Source organism: Triticum dicoccoides, chromosome 6A, assembly GCF_002162155.2.
Source record: "Triticum dicoccoides isolate Atlit2015 ecotype Zavitan chromosome 6A, WEW_v2.0, whole genome shotgun sequence".
In the NCBI taxonomy this organism is placed as follows: domain Eukaryota; kingdom Viridiplantae; phylum Streptophyta; class Magnoliopsida; order Poales; family Poaceae; genus Triticum; species Triticum dicoccoides.
This window is the reverse complement of record NC_041390.1, coordinates 34,232,267-34,252,048: the sequence shown is the minus strand read 5'-3', so window position 1 is coordinate 34,252,048 and position 19,782 is coordinate 34,232,267. Positions and strand designations below refer to the sequence as shown.

Below are 19,782 nucleotides of genomic sequence, written 5' to 3'. Positions count from 1 at the left end.
CCCCTAAAGTTACAACATATTACCGACCAAGGCCACCTGTAAGTGATAAAAAACATTTCACACATGGGAATCCCCCTCCTGGGTCGGGCCATGCAGTAGGTACCTACTATACTGCACTTTGGACGTTGGGAGAATACGAAGCGCGCCGGATTGGGCCGACCCATGTCCAAGCGGCCTGTTTTTTAAATTTTGTTTTTTTCTTTTTCTTTTCCGTTTTCAGACTTTTCGACATTAAATAATTTGGGAATTCAAACAAGTTTCAGAAAATAAATAAAAAGGAGAATTTTGAAATAAAATATTTAATAAATCATAAAATGTTCTTGGATTAAAAAATTGTTCATGATTTTATAATTTTTTTGCTTATTCAAAAAAAGTTCAAACTTTTGAGAACAAATGTTCGGGAAATAAGAAAACGCTGATGATTTTTTAAATAGTTTGTGTATTAAAAAATGTTAATGAAATTAAACAAATTTCGCTAATTCATAAATTGTTCATGAATGAAAAAATATCCTAAAATTGAAAAACTGCTCGTGTCTTACAAAATAGTTTATTCATTCATGAAATGTTCGCTTATTCCAAAAATCGTCATGCATTTAAAGAAATGTTCGTTAAATAAAAAAATGTTCATGAATTTCTAAATTGTTTCAGAAATTTCCAAAACAAAGTTATTCCATTCTAGAAATGTTTGCCGATTCAAGAAAATTGTTAAAAAAATGTTCACAGTTGTAAAAATATATTTGCAAATAGTATAAAATGCTCATGAATTTGAAAAATGTTCTTTATTTTAGATTTTTTTGAAAATTTGTAAAACTGTTCATGAATCTGAAAAATGTTTATGATTTCACATATGTTCATGAGTTTTAAAAAAATTATGATCATTGGAGAATATGAAAAAAATATTCTCTCATTACAAAGTACGGGCCCTTTTCCTAGTCTATACCTAATAATAAAGGGGCTATTGCTTCTTACGGTCCCTCCTGAAATTTGACCCCAAAGATGTAAAATATTACTCACCAATGCCACCTATCGTACGTACTGTTACTTCATCATCTCTCTTGAGTTATGTTGAGGTCTCCGCTCGCAAATGAACGGTTTACTAAGTTTCAGCTTGGATTTGGGCTATGAAAGTCTGCTGACGTTCGAACTGGCAACAAAAACCCACCGTTTGCATGTATCATTTGTTTGGCATAATCCCGTCACCAAAAATAAAAGTTCCAACGGACAATGATTGAAGGAAGTATTTGAGAGGCATGATTAGGCAGCACAAGTCTATGTTAATGTGATACTTGAGTAATATGTTTTGCTCTACCCAAAACCCATGGTCATGTTTATGTTTGAAAAGCTCCAAAATGCAATCATTTGCTCCGCACCTAGTTAACTAAAGGTTTTAACTTGTGAAAAACCATCTGCGACTATGCAGCGAGCTTAGGTGCAATCATTCAAATGCAATTATTTTTCTTAATTAAGACTGCAATATTTGTGAGAATCGATATATTATATCTTCATGAGCCGGTAAGCTTCTTGTACTCATTTGTCAAACTCCCTTTCGATCTTTTTATTTCTCAGTTGCTCGATGACAAGCAAGACTTATATAAGAGGGTTTTGATGCGGTCTTGACAGGGTTTTTCGATATTTCTCATGCCTTTCTAATGCTAATCCTCCGAGAAATGAGAAAATTGTTTTATTGTTGATGGGCAAAAACAAATATATATTGAAGGAAGCAATCAATATCCTGGAAAACGAACATATTTGGAGAACCTTTCTTGTGTGCCGAAAATCTAACAATGCAACCGGAGCGCAAGATGGCGCATGGTACGAGTGATCCCGCTCGGACCGTGCGGCGCCCAAACCGCTCGCTTGGCTTGTCTTTTTTGTGCTCGTTCCTTCACGAGGGAAAAATATACCACCTCTATTTAGTGACCTAAAACAATTTTCTAAAAGTTTACAGAGGGAGCAGATATTAGTTTTTGTGTCAGTTTTTGGAAAAATTGGTGAAGTAAAAAATTTCATGAATTAATAAAATATCCACAAATTCGACAAGTTCTCATGAATTTGAATTTGGTCCATATGTTTTAAAATGTTTGGAAAATTGCCACAAATTATAAAAAAAATCACAAAATGTGAAAATACAAATTATAAAATGTTTAGAAACATTTATTTATGAAAATAAACCAAAAAAACTAGACAAACCAATAAACAAACACAGGGAAAATAAATCAGAAAGCTTCACAAAACCCATTGAAATAAAATCTTTACATTTTTTTTAAACCTGTTGCAATAGAATCTTTACATGAGCCAGTCATTCAACAGAACTGTTTTGAAGCTGCCTTTTTTTTAGCTGTTAACGGGTTCGAAGCTGCTTCCAAGGCCCAAAACAGCGGGGCAACCAGTGAGAAAACACACCTCCTCCCACCCACGCCACGTCAGCGATCCGCGCCACCCCTCCTCCCCCACTCCTAGCCATCCATCTCCATCGGACGGTTCACAGGCCGCATCACGGGGATCGCCCCCATCTCCTCCCCGGAAACCTCGCAGCTATAAATCCCCCACGCCCCATCTCCGTCCATCTCATCTCACCACACCGCCGTAGCAACACACACACACAGAGAAGCCAATCTCGCCGGAGAGGGAAGCGTCGATGATGTCGGGCCGTGGCAAGGGAGGGAAGGGGCTCGGCAAGGGCGGCGCCAAGCGCCACCGGAAGGTGCTCCGGGACAACATCCAGGGCATCACCAAGCCGGCGATCCGCCGTCTGGCTCGCAGGGGAGGCGTGAAGCGCATCTCGGGGCTCATCTACGAGGAGACCCCGGGCGTGCTCAAGATCTTCCTGGAGAACGTCATCCGTGACGCCGTCACCTACACCGAGCACGCCCGTCGCAAGACCGTCACCGCCATGGACGTCGTCTACGCCCTCAAGCGCCAGGGCCGCACCCTCTACGGATTCGGCGGCTAGGCCCCGACGGTCCAGTAGACTCTTTGAGTGTTTATCACATAGTGATGTGAACTAGATCATTGAGTCTAGTAGACTCTTGGATGTTGGTCACATGGCGATGTGACCTGTGAGTGTTAATCACATGGCGATGTGAACTAGATTATTGACTCTAGTGCAAGTGGGAGACTGTTGAAATATGCCCTAGAGGCAATAATAATTTAGTTATTATTATATTATATTTCATTGTTCATGATAATCGTTTATTATCCATGCTAGAATTGTATTGATAGGAAACTCAGATATATGTGTGGATACATAGACAACACATGCCCTAGTAAGCCTCTAGTTGACTAGCTCGTTGATCAATAGATGGTTACGGTTTCGTGACCATGGACATTGAATGTTGTTGATAACAGGATCACATCATTAGGAGAATGATGTGATGGACAAGACCCAATCCTAAGCCTAGCACAAAGATCGTGTAGTTCATATGCTAAAGCTTTTCTAATGTCAAGTATCATTTCCTTAGACCATGAGATTGTGCAACTCCCGGATACCGTAGGAATGCTTTGGGTGTGCCAAACGTCACAACGTAACTGGGTGGCTATAAAGGTACACTACAGGTATCTCCGAAAGTGTCTGTTGGATTAGCATGAATCGAGACTGGGATTTGTCACTCCGTGTAAACGGAGAGGTATCTCTGGGCCCACTCGGTAGGACATCATCATAATGTGCACAATGTGACCAAGGAATTGATCACGGGATGATGTGTTACGGAACGAGTAAAGAGACTTGCCGATAACGAGATTGAACAAGGTATCGGGATACCGACGATCGAATCTCGGGCAAGTACTATACCGCTAGACAAAGGGAATTGTATACGTGATTGATTGAATCCTTGACATCGTGGTTCATCCGATGAGATCATCGTGGAGCATGTGGGATCCAACATGGGTATCCAGATCCCGCTGTTGGTTATTGACCGGAGAGTTGTCTCGGCCATGTCTGCATGACTCCCGAGCCCGTAGGGTCTACACACTTAAGGTTCGATGACGCTAGGGTTATAGGGAAAGTATGTACGCGGTTACCGAATGTTGTTCGGAGTCCCAGATGAGTTCCGGACGTCACGAGGAGTTCCGGAATGGTCCGGAGGTAAAGATTAATATATAGGTAGTATGGTTTTGGGCACCGGAAGTGTTCCGGGCATCACCGGTAGTGTACCGGGACCACCGGAGGGGTCCGGGGGTCCACCAGGTGGGGCCACCAGCTCCAGAGGTCTACATGGGCCAATAGTGGGAAGGGACCAGCCCCTAGGTGGGCTGGGGCGCCTCCCACCAAGGCCCAAGGCGCCTCCAAGAGAGGAAGAGGGCAAACCCTAGGGCAGATGGGCCCTAAGGCCCACCCTAGGTGCGCCTCCCCCTCTCCCCCTTGTGGCCGCCACCCTAGACGGGATCTAGGGCTGCCGCACCCTTGGGGTGGGAACCCTAGGTGGGGGCGCAGCCCTCCCTCTCCCCTTATATATAGTGGAGGCAAAGGGTCAGCCCAACATACGATTCAATCTCCCTATTGGCGCAGCCCTACCCCTCTCCCTCCTCGTCTCTCGTAGTGCTTGGCGAAGCCCTGCTGGAGTCCCACGCTCCTCCACCACCACCACGCCGTCGTGCTGCTGTTGGACGGAGTCTTCCCCAACCTCTCCTTCTCCCCTTGCTGGATCAAGGCGTGGGAGACGTTACCGGGCTGCACGTGTGTTGAACGCGGAGGTGCCGTCCGTTCGGCATTAGGATCATCGGTGATTTGGATCACGACGAGTACAACTCCATCAACCCCGTTCACTTGAACGCTTCCGCTTAGCGATCTACAAGGGTATGTAGATGCACTCTCCTTCCCCTCGTTGCTTGATTACTCCATAGATTGATCTTGGTGATGCGTAGAAAATTTTGAATTTCTGCTACGATCCCCAACACCTTTCTCTTTTGGCGAAAATCTAAGAGAGCAACCAGAGCGCAAGATGACGCATGGTACGAGTGCCCTCGTTCGTACCGTGCGGCGCCCAAACCGCTCGACCGCTACCCGAACCGCTCGCTCGGCTTTCTCTTTTGTGTGCTCGTTCCTGTGCGCTTCCCGAGGAAGAAAAATACTACCTCTACTTGGTGACCTAAAACGTCTTCTAAAATTTTACGGAGGGAGCAGATATCCGATTTTGTGTTAGTTTTTGGAAAAATGGTGAAGTAAAAAAAGTTCATGAATTAAAAGAATATTCATAAATTCGAAAAATTCTCATGAATTTAAAATGGGTCCATATGTTTTAAAATAATTTCAAAATTTTAAAAATGTTCACTATTTTGAAAAATCCCCGCAAATTAAGAAAAGTTCAAAAAATTTAAAAAATACAAATTTAAAAGTGTTTAGATTTTTTTTATGAAAATGAACCAAAAGGCCAGACAGAACGCGAGCGAAAACCGAATAAACATACATAGAAAAAAATAAATCCGGAAGCTTCACAAAACCAGTCGAAATAATTTTCTTACATTTTTCTAAACCTGTTGAAAAATAATTTTTACATTTTTTGAGCAACAATAGAATCTTTACATGAGCCAGTCATTTAACGGAACTGTTTTCGAGCTGCCTTTTTTTTTAGCTGTTAACGGGTTCGAAGCTGCTTCCAAGGCCCAAAACAGCGGGGCAACCAGTGAGAAAACACACCTCCTCCCACCCACGCCACGTCAGCGATCCGCGCCACCCCTCCTCCCCCACTCCTAGCCATCCATCTCCATCGGACGGTTCACAGGCCGCATCACGCGGATCGCCCCCATCTCCTCCCCGGAAACCTCGCAGCTATAAATCCCCCACGCCCCATCTCCGTCCATCTCATCTCACCACACCGCCGTAGCAACACACACACAGAGAAGCCAATCTCGCCGGAGAGGGAAGCGTCGACGATGTCGGGCCGTGGCAAGGGAGGGAAGGGGCTCGGCAAGGGCGGCGCCAAGCGCCACCGGAAGGTGCTCCGGGACAACATCCAGGGCATCACCAAGCCGGCGATCCGCCGTCTGGCTCGCAGGGGCGGCGTGAAGCGCATCTCGGGGCTCATCTACGAGGAGACCCGAGGCGTGCTCAAGATCTTCCTCGAGAACGTCATCCGCGACGCCGTCACCTACACCGAGCACGCCCGCCGCAAGACCGTCACCGCCATGGACGTCGTCTACGCCCTCAAGCGCCAGGGACGCACCCTGTACGGATTCGGCGGCTAGGCCACGCCGGTCCAGCAGAACCCACCTCGCGCCGCCAGATTCACTAGCTACCCATGGTTGTTCAGTGTTCATTGTCTTCGGTGTAATGGAACGGCCGCATCTCGCTGCTGTCTGTTGTTCAGTGTACTGTGTTTGGATGTACTAGGATGGAATGGAAATCGCGGCGTTTTACCCCTGAATTCGTCTGCAGTCTCGTGCTCTGTTGTTAAATCTTATCAGTCGTTCCCCATTTCCAAGTATCTGTCGCTGTAATTTTCTGTCCCCAAATCGTTGGTGTTGGCTTCAGTGTGCAGCAGAGTCGAACCATCCCTGCATTTCTGCGTGTCAACTGTCAAATGCCCACCAAGTCCATGTGCTTTCTGCATGTAGATTCGAAACTCAGATGAAAATCCCTGAATATCGTGTGCCTTCTCCAGTTCCATGGCTCTTAATACATTATTAACTTGCGTTCTCCCAATTGAGACTAGTTTCAGAAAGGGATGTGCTGCCCATTCCAGATCCGAGCTGCTGGTCTCTCTTTTTTGTTGTTGGTTGTTTTCGAAAATAGAAGCTGACCATCTGATGCATCTTTGAACTGTGATAGGAGGCAGCTGATTTCTGTGGATGAACATAGATCTTTGAGTACTAGTCACATCTTTTTAATCGTGATAAGGAGCAGTTATTTTGTTCAGGTCTGAGCTGAATGCAGTGTGGAGTTGGAATACATGAACTGGATTGGAGCTCAAGATGCAAACATTATATACTGAATGATGAGATTTCAGGTTTCCTGGAATGATCAAACGAGTATGATGATGTATGAACAGCTAGTTAGTATTTACAACTGGAGAACAGTGCTGAGAAATGTTGAAGATTGGGCTATTTTTCACGATGGCACAGTGGCAGCACCCTTGTACATTTTGCAACTCCAGTACCTTTAGACATTAACAAAGATGATTCATTGTCATATTGGCAACATATCATCTGGAATTTATACCTCAGAGCCTAATTCGATTAGTTCCAAACCAACCAAATTTCCAAAACTGAACCGTACTGGAGCTTTATCGGTAAAATTGTATTAGTAACTTTTGGTCTGTTTACATAGTGTGGCATAGTACTCTTAAAAGTTATAATGAGTTTAGGAACATGAAAACTATGCACAATCTATGATACACTCCCTCTCTTCGTCAATATAAGATATTTTTTAGACTAATGAGGTAATAGTAGACAGAGTTTCGGCATTTGTATTAGTGCTTTCACTATCTCTGTATATGTAAAAAGATTACACTTGCATCATTAAAATTACACGTGAACAAAATAAGGTCGCAGATTGGTTAGCTTGTTATAATCGTACGGAGAGTGCCACTACTGTATGGCTACATTTTGATCCGTTATGTATTGAGGATCTTCTGCCTCTCGATTGTAACCCTATTATTAGAATAAAACTCTATTCTCCTAAAAAAAACAATTACACTTACATCGTCAATGATAATCGGAAGAAGAAAGCTAAGGAGGGGTTGTCCAGCCATACAGACGGGGGATCAACTCTCGCCTGACTAGCTACAAAAAATAAATAAATGGGGCCGTGGACCGGCAAATTAGCGAGTTTTTTTTTACTTTTTTTTATGTTTGTCAGTTTTGAACACAGTACAAACACAAGTAAGTCAGTTGTTGCAAAAGGAAAGCTCAAGTAGCTGGACATCGAGTTTTTTTTTCTGAAAAATAGCTGGACATGGAGTTTTGTGTTCCCGCTGTGAACAGTAATTAGCCAAAGCGGCGACGTTTCCGAAGACTGCCCGATTTGGTCTCCGTTGTCACTTATCACCGCGCTCTCCTCTGTGGAGGTCCAAGTCGCGGAGGGAGAAAAGACTTGGAAGCTGCAAGTAAAGAAAAAAGATCATTCCAGTCAACTCATCACTCCCTCGTCAACTCCGGTAATGATCGTACGCGCCTAATCACTGTCACTGTATAAGCTAAGCTTCACATCGGTGCCGTCCATTTGGCCTACGTCCACGTACGGGCAGTCAGTCTTCAGAGCGTAACCCGCACGACCTGCCAAAAGAAAAATAGTACAGCACGTAATAATTTTACGTACTCCTTAGCGACCACATCTTAGTCATATTTTATATATACGTGTATAAGTAATGGAATTGCACCGACGAAAACCTCACACTGCCCCGGAACGAGCCGCCCAAATCAAAAAGCAGCAGTAATATCTACAGTCTATGGGCGACGGCCACGGCCCACGCGGCAGCACCAATGGCCCGCCGCCGCTCCCATGCGTCGGCGTTGTAGTGGTCCCCGGGGCGCGCACCGAACAGATGGGGGATCCGTCGAGCTACGCCGTCGCCGGCAAGCTCCTGGTCGCCGCGGCCGGGGCGCTCGCGGGCTTCCTCCTGGCCCTCGTCGCGCTGCACGCGTACAGCAGCGCCCGGCGCCGGCGCGCGCGCGACCGCCTCCGCCTCCGCCACGGCCTGCCGTCCATCTCCGGCGGCGCCGTCCACGGCGGCGTGGCGGTGGCGCCTTCGCCGCGGGGGCTGGACCCCGCGGTGCTCCGCGCGCTCCCCGTGGCCGCCGCGGGCGACGGCGCCGGGGACTGCGCGGTGTGCCTCGCGGGGCTCGAGCGCGGGGAGGAGGCGCGAGCGCTGCCGCGGTGCGGCCACCGGTTCCACGTGGGGTGCATCGACGCGTGGTTCCGCGGGAACTCCACGTGCCCGCTGTGCCGCGCGGACGTCGAGGCGCCGGACGACGACGCTGAGGCCGAGGTGCGCGTAGTCGTAGACGTGGAGACGGGGGACGCCGCGGCCAAGGGCGGTGCGCCGGTGATGAAGAGGCTGTCGAGCGGCACGGATCTTGACAAGACGAGGCGGGCCTTTGCTTCCACCCGATCTGCTTCATTCTGACGTGCATGCTCGAGCCAAACAGTTTTGGGATGTTTATTCCATCGGACCGTCAATATCCATTTGCTGATCATACTCGGCTGTCTGGTCTCTACGTGTACAATTCTGGCAGATAGATATTTCATTTCTTGACATCTTGAGTTTGCCTGCCAGGGAAATAATAAGCTGTGCATCTTATTGTTAAAAGAGTGAAATGCGTCACTAGTCCATGAACTCTAATTGATTGCATGTTTTAACCGTTTGTGAACTAACTATTTTACAGGGGTCTATTTGTAAATTAAACAGCTTTTTTCTTTCCCACAAGCCATTATAACAGCGTATGGAGGGAAAAAATTATATAAAAACCCTTGGATTGCCTAGGGATCGAACCAGGAATTCCATCGAACCACGGCCGTTTGGATGTGAAAAAAATCTGGCTTACCTTACATTCATGGAGAATCACGAGAATAAATAAATAAACATGTGTTCTGTTCCATAGGATTCGAACCCACAAGCTTTTGTGTTAGCAATCATCAGAGTCCTGATCACTCTAAGACGCTGTGAGCTGTCTACTATTATGCAGCCCACTTCATATCACGTAGAATCAAGAGTGAAATATGTATAGAATTAACGGATTTCGGACTGTATAAAAGTGAAATATGTACATCATGAGAACAATATAAAACCTCACATTCAACACACAGCTCATACTTCAGATAATGTATATTGAACATGATTTGAGTGGCAAAAGCATTCAAAGTTCTAAAACATTGCAATGGTCACATAGTTCTAAAACTATCCACCACATAGTTCTTCAGACAAGCTATAAGGTAAGCTGCACAGTAATACACAAATGTTTTCGTGTTTGAGTGGTCACGAAGTCGATTGCTAATCCATGGTGCACAACATAGGTTTTAATTTTTGTTTCCCTTATTCAGTTTAAATATATAGAATAGGTTGCATTTCAGAACATAAACTGGTTGATATTTGAGTGGTAAGCCAGACCTTTCCAACAGCTAACGGCCTGGGTTCATATCATACTTGCAACATACACACTTCAGACACCGTTAGAAAAGGGCTAATTTGTAAATAGATCATCATAGAAAATGTTTAGTTTGCGAGCGCTTAAAGGACGATGATTTGGCATTCATGTGGCCGGATTTTCTCTCTCAAATCGATGTTGGTCTTATTTGATCAAATTAACAAGTTTACGGACTAAATCCGATCATTATCGAGTTGTTGGCCTAGAGCGTGTAATCAGTTTGAGTTCATGGACTAATGGCATATTTCACTCTTGTTAAAATATGTTGTCGAATATATATGTGCACGTGTCAAGGTTATAATTAGACTTGTAACTAGCAAAGAGTTATGTGTTCAAGTGGATCGTGTAACCCACGCCTAACATATAAAGGCACCGTGGGGTAGCTGAATAGATTAGACATAAACCAATAGGTAGTTAGACAGAGATCATGAGAAGCTAGATAATGATTTTGGCCATGTTGCTTTAGTTCGTTGAAATAGGGAATCAAATGAGGTTGCTAACTATTTAGCTACAACAACTTTTAGTACTAGACCATCTTCTTAATCAGACTCTTACCCTAACATTGTTGCATCCCTTCTTACAAGGGAGAGTCAGGTGTGGTCGGACCGGTAGTGGCGGGTGGTTGGATACGATGTGTGACGGCCTCGATCCGCTTGTCATTGTTGTACTATGTGATTTAGTACATGTGGAGGAGTGTCATAGTCATGCCCGGAGACCGTAGCCTATGTTCGGTATCATGTTTTGTGATTGCTTGTTGTTGATAGATTGATTTGTGCGTCAAATTTCTAACACTTGTTATGACACATGACTTTAGTTATGTATACCACTAATAAAGTTATAGTAGGGGGCAAGGCGGCAACCATGGAAATGCATTGGAAATGTTGAAGACGCACTTGAGTGGTAAAATGTATTGAAATAATTTTGAATTGTATTGAAATGAAGTAAAACACATTCCCAAATTAATTGAAAACATTATGTCATGAAATTCAAAATCAAACATTTTAACAGTTTTTCTAAATTTTAGTCATTGTTTCAATTGTACACTTGTATGTACTTCCTGCGTATATGGTATTCTCTTCAAATACCAAAAGATACAATATTGTATTCAAATAAATGAGAGTATACCGCATAAATGCCGAAGCAAATGCAAAAGGTTTAGAAAAAAAATCACATCCAATCATTGACATCGACTTACTAACTGGATGATGTGGAAGTAGGATTGAATTTTCGGTTTTGAAGATTGGATGTTTATGATCTCAATTCAGCATCACTAATATTTTTCTTGCTTGGTGGAAGCATATTTATATGTCTTTGCTTGATCTTGTCATCTTGATTCACACAATTGAGATCACTAACAAGGAATGGCATGCAACAACATAACGGCAAACCAACAAAAAGATCACACTAGGTGACATTTATCATGCACCGCTAACAAGGCAACTCCATTCTGCTTAATTAATAGATGAGGCAAATGTTTTGCCTCCATTTAAAATATATGTCGCTTGGCTTCGGAGCATCATCCATGGTCGTCTTCATGTTGATGATTTGGGCTAGATCAATAAAACGATCTTCTTGACCACCACCAACACACCCCTTCCAAAGTTGCATCCATTGCTGCAAGTAGATCGAAGTGTTGAACAAGTAATCAACGGGATGAATGGAAATTCAATGCCAGAAATTATTTTGTTCCACATCTTCCAAAGGGTCCACAGCTGAGCTACAAGGGTGATCCATTCCTATCATGCCCAAACTAACCCGGTTACAATGCATAGGAAGAATATATTATCCGCATATGAGGAAGTTCACACACAAGCCATTCCTCAGACCCTCCTCTTATGCACTTAAAGTCTAGAAGGAAGCTTGTCTAACATGAGTTGCCACATAAAGATCTTGATCTTCAAGGGAATTTTGACCCCCCAAACTCTTCATGATATCAATGGCCTCCCTTATTGTGATCATATTCTACTTAAAGCCCTAGAATTCACAATACGCCAAATGACGATGCCCTCCCCCAGATTAAGCTGGTAAGCGCTCATTTCTAACAATAGTGCAACCCATCTATGATAATCCTCCTCCTCAAAGTTAGTGTTAAGGAACCTTCCAACATCCATTCTGAAAGTCTGTTGAAGTCGTTAGTCAAGGTGAACACACTTACTAAGAAAGGTAAGGAATTTTTTGCCAGGACACTAATAAAGAAATCCTATAAGAGGTTATGCACTAATGTTAGTTATGATATTTTGCAAAAAGGTCCCTAGCAATATCTTTGGCGGTGTTGTTTGTGAGTCGTCTATCCAACAGAATAACCTTCGTGAGGCATTTCTTCCAACACTTATGATCACTGCCCTCCCCACAACCTGTAGGTCGGTGTCAATATCAACCCACCGCCACCAGGCTCCGTGTGTCCATGTGGCACTAGGACCATACGCCCATGTGTGCACCGCATAGCTGGTCCAGCTCACAACACGAGAGTAATTCTAAGATATTACAATGATTGTGGTTGTTTCTTGATTCTGGATATGCTCACAACTCGGAACATTCTAATAAAGATTTATAGATTAAGGGTAACTTTGTGATACTATAACATATTATATGCAGGTTTAGAACGCCGTATCAGGAAAGCACACTATTCATGCTTTTTTTTTGCTATGAATGACAAAGAAACTGATAATGCTAGCGACATGCAACTTGTAGGGATCTCAAACATTCTAGAGCTTTCTATTTATTTACATCTCAATTAATCAACTATATAACCTCTAGATATATTTACCAAGATATATGTTAATTACTTTACTTTAGATCTCCTTACAAGACATTTAAATATATACTAAAGTATATGTGAACACATAAGTGACACAAATTAATCTAGAGAATAATGTGATTTTGGAATTATTATTTTGCTTTGACCTTAGAGAAGCATTTGAATAAAAGGTTTTTCTCGATAGGAAACAATGTCTCAAACACACCCGGCACAAAATATTGTTGTTAAATTTAATGCATGTATATTTGTAATTGGGAAATTAGAATTGTATTTCGAGTACGATATACCTTGATATTTAATAGTGATATATGTTGCCATTTTTGTTAATGCAATACATGCTAATAACAAGCAATCTTGATAAAAAGTTAAAAGTGTTTAGTATAAATAAGATATATTGTTTTGTATTAAAAGACTTTAGACGTGTTTGATTGGTCGAAGTGGTAGTTCGTGGATTTTTTGGTGCACTGAGGTTTTTAAATATGTTAATTTAGAGTTTTTACAACTTTTTGAACTGGCTTCACAGAATTTGTATGCTTCTTTTTCAACTGCAGCTTGAACTTTCTGTAGAGTGTGATAGGGACACATCCCAATTTCCAAGCTAGTGACCTGATGGTAGATCTCTTGTTGAGTGGGGTTGTAGGAATTTGTTCTAAATTGTTGTCTTTAGTCTTTCTTCGACATATTCCTTTTTCTGATTTAAATATCCACCTTCAAACCATGTGCAATTTGCTTCATTGCCTTTCGTCGAATTCTTTGTATACTCCTAACATTTGACTGGAAAAAATTGCAATGTCTTTCTTATCATTTGAAAGAAATAGCACCAAGCGCTTCCTCTCTCTCCTGCCATTCCATGCTCTCGGCGATCTCGGCAGCTGCCTGATCCCCTGCAGGTTGTGTGGAAGTATCTCGACATACACGATCAATGATCTGGTTGGGCAGGGAGCCAGTTGGGGCCAGCAGGCGCAACAGCCATGTCCTCTTTCTGTAAACAAAGTACACACATACAGATATAAGATAAGACGCATATACAACAAAAACAAACAAACCCCGAAGGAATGTGATGGAAACCCAACTGTCAAAGAAATTTCCATTCCAAGTCACAATAGGAGTAGAGTACACTTATCCCTTGAAGCTAGTACTATAACAGTAATATATGAACCTATCCTATCGATAGCAGCATGGATGGTAATTAATCAAGATGAAATCGAGCAAGTACTCAGAGGAAGTGCATTGCAAATGAAGGAGGTCATGCATGCGTGGTCATGTAAACTACTCGTACAACGAACCTTACCGCCACCAAATTCGCGAGATTCTACAGCAATGCAAGGCAAATGATGCTGCAAGATATCATTTGTCTTGCATTGCTGTAGCATGGAGTGATCCATACAACATTGGCAACTGACCAAGAACAATGTTATACTACTACTAATAAGGAAACTGGACGAAGAAAAGGCATGCACATAAACAAATGGAGTGGCGGTTTATATTTGGACAATTCAACCGAGCGGAGCATAACCAGAGGCAGCCTGCAATGCAGCCCCTTTAGACTCGGATCGCAAACATGGACGAAACTGGAACTCGAAGGAATCCGTCGATCTTCTTCACCGCACGCAAGAAGAACAAGCATATGCGACGAAAGCTCCGTCAGTAAGGAGAGCGCAGGTCAGATCACGGGCGACATGAAAACCAAGATGAATCTAGACAAAAGACCTGCTACTACTAGACTACCTAGTCCTAGTACATCCAGAATCCAGGTGCCGCGTGGAAGAGAAGCTAATCTCTCGCCACCGCCTCGTCAAATCGTTCGAAATGGTTTGAAGCGCTGGATTCCAACAAGACGACCAAACCCCTTGAAAACCCCAGAGCCACAAGGAGACAACCTAGCAGATCTGGAGAACAAAAACCTCAGAGCACGCACACGACTTGGCGAAAGGAAAACAGCACAGCATGTAATAATTTTACATAAAACTGGAGACCACATCTTAGTCATATTTTATACTTTCTCCGTCCGAAAATACTTGTCGTTAAAATGAATATAAAAAAATGTATTTAGAATTAAAATATGTCTAGATACATCTTATTTTATCCATTTTAATGACAAGTATTTTCGGATGAGGGGAGTACATATGTGTATAAGTAATGGGATTGCACCCAGGAAAACCTCACACTGCTCCGGAACGAGCCGCCTATATCAAAAAGAAGTCATAGTTACAATCATTTTTTATTTGTTTCGGGTGTGTGCAGCTATACGCTACGTACAATCTACCATGGGCGTCGGTGACGCCCACGGCCCACGCGCCAACGCCAATGGCCCGCCGCCGCTCCCATGCGACGGCGTCCCATTCCCAAGGGAGCCATTTCACGCGAAGCAGTGGATGCCCAGAGCCGGACAGGCGGGGGATCCTTCAAGCTACGCGGTCGCTGGCAAGCTCCTGGTCGCCGCGGCCGGGGCGCTCGCGGGCATCCTCTTAGCCCTCGTCGCGCTGCACGCGTGCACCGGCGCCCGGCGCCGGCGCTCGCGCGACCGCCTCCGTCTCCGCCACAGCCTGTCGAGCATCCCCGTGGCCGCCGTGGGCGACGACGCCGAGGACTGCGCGGTGTGCCTCACAGGGCTCGAGCGCGGCGAGGAGGCATCGGACGCGTGGTTCCGCGGGAACTCCACGTGCCCGCTGTGCCGCGTGGACGTCCAGGCGCCGGACGACGACGCTAAGGCTGAGGTGCGCGTGGACGTGGAGACGGGGGACGCTGTGGTCTACAAGGGCGGTGCGCCGGCGACGAGGAGGCTGTCGAGCGGCACGGATCTTGACAAGACGAGGCGTGCCTTTGCGTGCACCCGATCTGCTTCCTTCTGACACTAATAATAATAATAATAATAATAATGTACGTGCATTTATATTATGTAAGATATTAGTTGCCCGTTATATTAGGTAAAATATATCTCCTGCATGTTGGTATCTGGTAAGATATCATTATTTCTTTCGCGAAAATGATAGGATATTAATTACATGACAGATTTTATGGGACAACGTTGAGTCAAAACATGTTTATAAACAATGGCAGTAGTGGATAATTAGAGCGTTAAACGTGTTTGATGCTTAACATTGAAGCGATTTAAGCCGCTAGATAACATGATTTGACGGTCGAGATGATTTGGATCTGTTTTTCTGGATCTTTTTATATTGATATAGATGCATGCTCGAGCCAAAACAGTTTTGCGGTGTTTATTTTTTCGGACCGTGAATATGCTTTTGTTGATCATACTTGGTGTGTCTGGTCTCTACGTGTACAAATCTGGCATATAGATATTTGATTTCTTGACATCTTGAGTTTGCCTGCCAGGGAAATAATATGTGTGTGTGCCCCCGCGCGCGCGTGCGCACGCGTGAGTGTGTGTGCGCGTGTGTGTGTGATGGCCTCGACCGCTTTAGTACTATATGGTTTAGTATAAGGGAAGGAGTGTTGTAGTCAGTGGCGGAGGCAGGAATGCGTATAATATGATGTTGGGAGGGCCGGCTGCAGGCAACAGTAAAAAAATATCACTGTTCATATGCATAATACAAAGAAAATTAGGATGTTGGGGAGGGCCCGGGCCCTGGCTGGCCACCCCCTGCCTCCGCCACTGGTTGTAGTCATGCCTTGAGAATGCAGTCACTAGGACCATACGCCCATGTGTGCACCACGCGGCTGGTCCAACTCACAACACAAGAGCAATTCTAAGATGTTATAATAATTGTGGTTGTTTCCTGATTCTGCATATGCTCACAACTCATAACATTCTAATAAATATTTACGGATTAAGAGTAACTTCGTGATATTATAACATATTATAAGTAGGTTTATAACGTCGTATCAGAAAAACGCACTATTCATGCTTTTTTTGCTATGAATGACAAAGAAACTGATAATGCTAGCGATTCTAGGACATGCAACTTGTAGGGACCTCAAACCTTCCAGAGCTTTCTATTTATTTAAACCTCAATTAATCAAGTATATACTCTCTAGATACATTTATCAAGGTATATGTTAATTATATTACTTTAGATCTCCTTGCAAGATATTTAAATATACTAAAGTATATGTGAACACATAAGTGACACAAATTAACCTATAGAATAATATGATTTTGGAATTATTATTTTGCTTTGACCTTAGAGAAGCATTTGAATAAAAGGTTTTTCTCCATAGGAAATAATGTCTCAAACAAACTCAGACAAAAAATATTGTTTTTGAATTTAATGCATGTATATTTGTAATTGAGATATTATAATTGTATATCAAGTACAATATACCTTGAAATTTAACAGTGATATATGTTGCCATTTTTTGTAATGCAATACACGCTAATAACAAGCAAATCCTGATGAAAAATTAAAAATGTTTAGTATAAATAAGATAGAATGTTTTGTATTAAGTGACTTCAGATGTGTTTGGCTAGTCTATGTCATAGTTCATGGATTTCTCAGTGCACTAAGCTTTTTAAATATGTTACTTTAGAGCTCTTTACAAGATTCTTGTATTCAAATAAATGACTTTCCAATACAATTGCTGCTTTGTATAGGTCCGATGGGGTCTTCCTCGTCATCCAGCAGAATAGGTCTTGTTTTCTTGGTCATGTTAAACCACTTTTCATCAATATGCAAAATATTGTGCATAGTGTTAAATTTAGGCCTTGCAGTTCCTTAGTTTTGTCATCAAGCATTGACATGCAAAATTTCAGCCTTTCCTTCTTATTCTTTTCAGAACTGGCTTCACAAAATTTGTATGCCTCTTTATCAACTTCAGCTTAAACTTTCTGTAGAGTGTGGTAGGGCTACATCCCAATTGCCAAGCTAGTGGCTAGATGGTGGACCTCTTGTTGAGTGAGATTGTGAGGATTTGCTCTAGATTGATGTCTTTAGTCTTTAGTCTATCTTCCATATTTTCCCTTTTTTCTGATTTGAAAAATCCACCTTCAAACCTTGTGCAATTTGCTTCTCGTTGCCCTTTGCCAAATTCTTTGTATATTTCTGACATCTGTCTTGAAAGAAATTGCAATGTCTTTCTTAGCATTTCTCTTGAACTTGCCACCTCTCCTCATACACAATGCATGCAATGCCACATAAGCAACATATTTTTGTTGGTCATTGAGAGTTTCCTTTGTTCTAAATACTTGCTCAACACCTGCAAAAAGAAATAGAACAAAGAAAAATATTACTACTTGCTTGCAAAATTTACTGTAAATACTGTAAACTTGCAAAATACCGCACAAAGAAATATTGTATTCCACTCAAAATGGAGTAAACATGTAAGAGGAGTACTCCATTTTGCAAAATTTGCAAAATTTACTGCAAATATTGTAAATTTTCAAGTATTGTAAACTTGCATAATACTCCGAATACTCCAAAGTGGAGTATTATGGAGTAATTGTTACTTGCGTATTAAATTCACACTGTTCTAGGTACTCCTGAAATGCATATGCAATACTCTTCTAGTTTACACTGTTCAAGTATTATTTTTAGTTAATGTACATGCAAGACTGTTCCAGTTTACACTTGCTTAGAACGTAACTAATCCTGAAACTTGTTTAGACAGTAACTACTCCTGAAATATTGTTTAGACATAAGTAATATTTCCAGTTAACACTCAATGCAAACATGTTGTGAAACTTGTTTAGACAGTTAACACTCCTCTGTTTAGATAGTTCTCAATGCTAACATGTTCTGTAACTTGTTCTCAATGCTAACATGTTTAGACAGTTAATATTCCCAAAACTTGTTTAGGCAGTTAATATTTTTAGTTTACTGTTATTGTTTCCACAACTCAACTAAAATACTCCTCTATTTGATCATGGAGTAAACTGAAATACTTCATGAATGTTGCTCATGGAGTACTCCTCAAACTTGTTTGATCATGAAGTACTCCTGAAACTTGTTTAAACATGGCGTACTCCTAAAACTTGTTTGATCTTGGAGTAAGCTGAAGCTTATGTTGCTTAAATTCAAACAGTAACTAATGTTACTTACTCCAAGACTTTTGCAGCATGTTCCTTAATATGCTAAGACTTGTGACGGTTTAGACAGTTGTAAGTTCCTAAATGCTAATGTGTTCACATGATCATACTCATGGAGTACTCTCTATTTGAATGCATGTTCCTAGAGTAATTGAATGCACGTTGCTGGAGTGCTCACCAGGATCTACTTCCATGTCGAAAGCACCAGGATCTTGACTGGGATCAACATGGCCACCTCCAAGTACATCCTCTTCTTTGGCTAGAGTAAAATTCACATCAAATTCCGTGGAATTCACCCCTGTAACACTGCTTCTATAGCTTGCCGTCGGCTGGAGCTGGAGCCTGCTGTTGGCTGGAGTTGGTTCATTGTTGCTGGCTACCTAGCGCTACTGCCTGAAGCACGCTGCTACAGCCTGGAGCACCTGCTGCTGTTGGGGAACGTAGTAATTTCAAAAAATTCCTACACACACGCAAGATTTGGTGATGCATAGCAACGAGAGGGGAGAGTATCGTCCACACACCCTCGTAGACCGTAAGCGGAAGCATTATGCGAATGCGGTTGATGTAGTCGTACGTCTTCACGATCCGACCGATCCAAGTACCGAATGCACGACACCTCTGAGTTCAGCACACGTTCAGCTCGATGACGTCCCACGAACTCCGATCCAGCAGAGCTTCGCGGGAGAGTTCCGTCAGCACGACGGCGTGATGACGGTGATGATGTTGCTACTGACGCAGGGCTTCGCCTAAGCACCGCTACAATATGATCGAGGTGGATTGTGGTGGAGGGGGGCACCGCACACGGCTTGGAACAATCAACTTGTGTGTCTTTGGGTGCCCCCCGCCCCCGTATATAAAGGAGCAAGGGGGAGGTCGGCCGGCCTTGGTGCGCCCCATGGAGAGGAGGAATCCTCCTCCTAGTAGGAGTAGGATTCATCATTTCCTAGTCCTACTA

The 19,782-nt window shown here is 43.1% G+C and overlaps 2 protein-coding genes across 2 annotated transcripts; both read left to right on the top strand.

Moving 5' to 3' along the window:
• The first annotated feature begins 2,580 nt into the window (after nucleotides 1-2,580).
• LOC119315577 lies at nucleotides 2,581-6,324 on the top strand. Its single transcript, XM_037590143.1, has 3 exons — nucleotides 2,581-2,951; nucleotides 5,571-5,621; nucleotides 5,768-6,324. The coding sequence occupies exons 1-3, from the start codon at nucleotides 2,639-2,641 to the stop codon at nucleotides 6,181-6,183; spliced, it is 780 nt and encodes a 259-aa protein (XP_037446040.1). The 5' UTR covers nucleotides 2,581-2,638; the 3' UTR covers nucleotides 6,184-6,324.
• Nucleotides 6,325-8,384: 2,060 nt separating this feature from the next.
• LOC119315576 (RING-H2 finger protein ATL2-like) lies at nucleotides 8,385-9,151 on the top strand. The gene has a single exon (XM_037590142.1). It carries the CDS (start codon nucleotides 8,385-8,387, stop codon nucleotides 9,060-9,062), a length of 678 nt encoding a protein of 225 aa, XP_037446039.1. The 3' UTR covers nucleotides 9,063-9,151.
• Nucleotides 9,152-19,782: the final 10,631 nt, after the last annotated feature.